Below are 4,857 nucleotides of genomic sequence, written 5' to 3' on the forward strand. Positions count from 1 at the left end.
CAGCGGTTTGTCCGAGAAGCAAAGCCATGATGATGATGATGCAAACAGAATGGTTTTGAGGGAAAGGTGGGTTTTAGGCTTCTGGTATACAGGCATTGTAGATTAACTGTTCTGGTACAGTATCAGTCTTTGGACAGAATGTGCTGGGTAGGCACTGTGTTTGCCCCTCAGTGGTACTACTGAGGTACATCTAACTTGCTTTCCCTGACTCGGTTTCTGTGGATCTGCCAGTGCAAGCAAGGGTTCGCATGCTGGCTCTTGTGTTGCAGGCTTCGGCGACAGTTGCCATCCCCAAGGAGCACCACCGTTTTGTCATTGGAAAGAATGGCGAGAAGCTGCAGGATCTGGAACTCAAAACTGCAACCAAAATCCAGATCCCCCGCCCGGATGACCCCAGCAACCAAATCAAGATTACCGGTACTAAAGAAGGGATTGAGAAGGCCCGACATGAGATCCTGCTTATTTCTGCTGAGCAGGTACTTCAGTACTGCGATCTCTCTCATAGCATGTGCTGTACAGCCTTTTGCTTCTCCATGGTATATTAGATATTTGTAGCCACCATGGCCACAGTCAGCAGCTAATGCGTTTAGCCTGAATGGAGATGTATACTGTGCCACTGGCTGTTTGAGCAGCACTGCCAGATTCTGCAACTTCTGGTTCTCCATTTTGTCCATCTCTGAAGTCGGGTAAGTGTTGTTGATATTTGAAGTAAACCATATTAGGTGCCTGCTGAGATAAGGCAGGAGATTAGAAGTAAATTTTGTAAAGCAGCAGTAGTTGTAGTTTGAAAGAGGTGGAGATCTATAAGCCTGCAAACTGAAAAAGCTGTTTGGGCCAGACTGTCAAACAAGACAGCACTGGGAACTTAGGTGTTTATGGTAGAGACTGTAATATGGAGGGCAGTTCCCACCAAGGTCTGTGCTGGGCTCTTCTAGGATAAGCGTGCCGTGGAGCGGCTGGACGTGGAGAAAGTGTACCACCCTTTTATTGCTGGCCCTTACAACAAGCTGGTGAGCGAGCTCATGCAGGACACAGGGACACGCATCAACATTCCTCCACCCAGCGTCAACAAGACAGAGATAGTCTTCACGGGGGAAAAGGAGCAGCTAGCCCAGGCTGTGGCTCGTGTTAAGAAGATCTATGAGGAGAAGGTATGAATGGTCCATAAAGCTTCCCATCTTCCTTGCACCTGCTCTTAGTCTCCCTTCCCTTCTTGCTCTACGTTTGTGCATCCCTCTGTTGGATTCTTCTCGTGTCAGCTCTGGCTCAGCAGCCCTTGTAGTACATGGCCCTGGAGCTTACCATGTCCTCACACAGCAACATGGGACTTGGTGTGATACTACCAGGGAGGTGGCAGATTTCTCCCTTTTCTGTGTCATGGGATACAGCAGACCACCAAGAGCTTCCCTGGCTCTAGTTCACACAGGTGGTGTTAGTACGGAAGCAAGGAAGCGTCAAGTCTACAGTGGTGGCAAGCTGTCATTATCAAAGTTGCTACATGAGTAAAAGTTGCTGAAGACTGAATTTCACTCCAGTTTATTTTCTACAGCCAATGTTGCTGTGGATATCCTTGTTGTGGGTTGTTGGGCTGTTTTTCCTCATGGTTAGGTCTGTATTTCTATCAGCCTCGATTTCTACAGAGATAATCAGTTTATAGGCTAGTAGCCTATGTGGTGTTGCTTTACAGTATTGCCTGGGGGACAGATGGGCATTGAGCCCTGTTGTGCAAGGTGGTGCATGTGGCCTCTTCCATGTAGTGTCTCACAGAGCTCGACACAGAATACTAGTTTTGTACTTCACCTGTGAATTTTCGAGCCCAAGGTTTTCTGTAGGTAGGGGCCTGATGGGCACCAATGGGTGTTTAAGGTACTGCAGAACCACTGGGCTCACCTTTGCTTTTGCTCTTTCCTGGGTGCAGAGCTTCATTGCGTCTTGTGCCTCTTCTTTTCATTCTTGTCCTTCCCTGCCCTCTTGTGATTGATGCCCCAGTGCCTCTGCCCCTACAGAAAAAGAAGACTACTACCATTGCAGTGGAGGTGAAGAAGTCCCAGCACAAGTACGTTATCGGCCCCAAGGGAAATTCCCTGCAAGAGATCTTGGAGAAAACTGGAGTCTCTGTCGAGATCCCACCCACTGACAGTAGCTCGGAGACGGTGATTCTGCGAGGCGAGCCTGAAAAGCTTGGGCAAGCGTTGACTGAAGTATATGCAAAGGTACTTGACAAGATGGACTAAGCCTTCTTTGAAGTCCCCATAAAGATACATCTGTGAGCACTGACAGGTGTAAGGGGGGTGGTCTCTGGGCTGTTAGAGGTGCAGCTTAGAAGCTGATGGTGCAGCATGGGAATTGGAACTGAATTTTTGTGAAGACCTCTTCTAGTCTGTCTGTCAAAGAACTTCTCTGTTTTTCTATTTTTCAGGCCAACAGTTTTACTGTCTCCTCGGTCTCTGCCCCCTCTTGGCTTCATCGTTTCATTATTGGAAAGAAAGGACAAAACCTGGCCAAAATAACTCAGCAGATGCCAAAGGTATGGAAGAGCTAGTTAGCTTAGCACCCTCTGATGCAGAATATGGTCTGGTCCAGATCACTGTTGGTAGAAGAGAGAAATGTATTCTAGCATGGGTAAAACTAGGGAAAAAATGACAAAGATCTTAATGTTAAGGGAGGGGAGCCTCTGTTTTACTATTGCAAGCAGTGCCCATCCTGTGTTATTCTTATGGGTTGAGGCCTTCAAAAGAAGTTTTGTGGTACTATTTTGAGAACTGATGTAGTAGCATACCTGAAAATACTGACTTCAACGAGGCTTCTCCCTGGTGAATTCAGACGATGTCTAGAAAAAGGCTAGACTTCTCCAAAGCCCTTTCAGATTCCAGGACAGCACCAAAGCCTTGGGCTCTAGGCACTGTGACATGGCCAGAAAACCATAAGTTACCTACTTCTGAAACCGTGGGAATAATTTTTTTGTGCTTTGTGGGAAGAAAAGCATCTCTTAATGACAGAGATTGATGCTGTAGGCCCAACTAACAGCATTGGAAAATACTGGCTTGGAAAATATTTACTGGGTTTGTTGTTGTGTCTCAAGGTTCACATTGAATTCACTGAAGGAGAGGATAAAATCACATTGGAAGGACCTACAGAAGATGTGAATGTGGCTCAGGAACAGATTGAGGTCATGGTCAAGGATCTGGTGAGTTGATGTTACTAGTTCCAGTACACAAGAAGATTGAGAAAGTGGGGGCAACAAACCAGAGATGTGTATCACATGCATGTGATGTCTTGGCGTGCTTGGCTGGCAGAAGACAAGTTGTGTGGCAAATGGATGAAACCCTTGGTTATGAAGATCGCCCGTAGCATTCTTAAAAAATGAGCAGCAAGTCTTAAATCTTTTAATGCAGAGAAGGAAGAATTCTCTTTCAGTTGTATCTGGAGAGGCATATAAGTTCCTTCTTAAATGTTTCACAAACATGGTATTCTCAGCTCATGCTCAATTCACTCAGAGAATCAGTGCCAATACTGGCAGTTGGCAGTTACTTATGACACAAGTCAGGAGTAGTGATGGCCTACCCTACTTAGCCCTATACAATTCCTTGTAGATCAACCGGATGGATTATGCAGAAATCAACGTTGACCACAAATTCCACCGGCACCTTATTGGCAAGAATGGAGCTAACAGTAAGTGGGACATCTTTCTAATCCTCCCTGTGCTTGGATGCTCTTGGGATGGCTTTGTGTGTGAAAGTGTCTTGGAAGGTTGAATAGTGGTGGGGTTACTTTTCTATGTCCTGGAGGGGTTTTTTTTTTTTGTTTGTTTTTTTTTTTGTTGGAGGCAATTCCTTGTAGATCAACCGGATGGATTATGCAGAAATCAACGTTGACCACAAATTCCACCGGCACCTTATTGGCAAGAATGGAGCTAACAGTAAGTGGGACATCTTTCTAATCCTCCCTGTGCTTGGATGCTCTTGGGATGGCTTTGTGTGTGAAAGTGTCTTGGAAGGTTGAATAGTGGTGGGATTACTTTACTATGTCCTGGAGGGATTTTTTTTTTTTTGTTTGTTTGTTTTTTGGTTGAAGAACTGTCTGAGTCTTTGGGTTTTTTTTTAAATTGCTCTATGTGAATTACATTTTATCTGCCAACTGGTGGAAGTATTCTTGCTGAGTTTCTTCCCCCAAAAAAGAATTTGGATTTCAAAATGAATGATCATCTTCTGATCTAAACGTGGTGCTGTTTGGTGAAGAAACGGATGCCTCAACTCTGGCAAGTGAACAACTGGCTCTCTAGGTGCCTCAGTATTTACTTGTACAGGTTCTTCTGTGGCACAGTTGAGCTCTTGCTGACCTCCAGGGTGAAGAGGCATTTTCCCCTGTTTCAACCCCATCCCACTGACGCCTTCTAAGCAGTGATTACCAAGGTGCCTTGCTTCTAAGTTACCACAGTCCTTGCCTTTAAGTTAACAGGATTAAGGACCTCTACAAGGTGTCTGTACGCATTCCCCCGGACAACGAGAAGAGCAACCTGATCAGAATTGAAGGAGACCCACAGGGGGTCCAACAGGCCAAGAAAGAGCTGCTGGAACTTGCTTCCCGTATGGTGAGCAGGATATGATACTTGAGAGGGCATAGGGTCTGGGCTCTATGCTCTCTCGTAACCTTCTGGTGCAAGTGTGTGCCCCTTGCCCACTGAGCGCTTGGATCTCACAGCAGTGCAAGTTCCTCTTCCAAGAGGTATTACTCTATTCCCTTGGATACATTCTCTGTCAACCTAGAGTGAATTTTCTCGAGAAGAGAGAAGAGGGATAGTGCTGGCAAGTAAACTGTCGGGTAAATAAAAGTATGTGTCTCTACTGCTGAACAGTC

The 4,857-nt window shown here is 45.8% G+C and overlaps 1 protein-coding gene across 2 annotated transcripts in view; it reads left to right on the forward strand.

The window, feature by feature from the left end:
* Positions 1-4,857, forward strand: part of HDLBP (high density lipoprotein binding protein) — a 20,781-nt gene that overhangs the window by 4,420 nt on the left and 11,504 nt on the right. The window contains exons 5-11 of one of the 2 annotated variants that reach the window (XM_010140734.1): positions 270-476; positions 936-1,151; positions 2,007-2,213; positions 2,420-2,527; positions 3,083-3,187; positions 3,594-3,672; positions 4,452-4,591. In XM_010140734.1, the coding sequence (XP_010139036.1) occupies positions 270-476; positions 936-1,151; positions 2,007-2,213; positions 2,420-2,527; positions 3,083-3,187; positions 3,594-3,672; positions 4,452-4,591 (1,062 nt within the window). The remainder of the gene's footprint in view (positions 1-269; positions 477-935; positions 1,152-2,006; positions 2,214-2,419; positions 2,528-3,082; positions 3,188-3,593; positions 3,673-4,451; positions 4,592-4,857) is intronic. The other variant, XM_010140735.1, reaches the window with a different exon arrangement.

This window comes from Buceros rhinoceros, unplaced genomic scaffold (assembly GCF_000710305.1).
Source record: "Buceros rhinoceros silvestris isolate BGI_N320 unplaced genomic scaffold, ASM71030v1 scaffold15337, whole genome shotgun sequence".
Classification (NCBI taxonomy): domain Eukaryota; kingdom Metazoa; phylum Chordata; class Aves; order Bucerotiformes; family Bucerotidae; genus Buceros; species Buceros rhinoceros.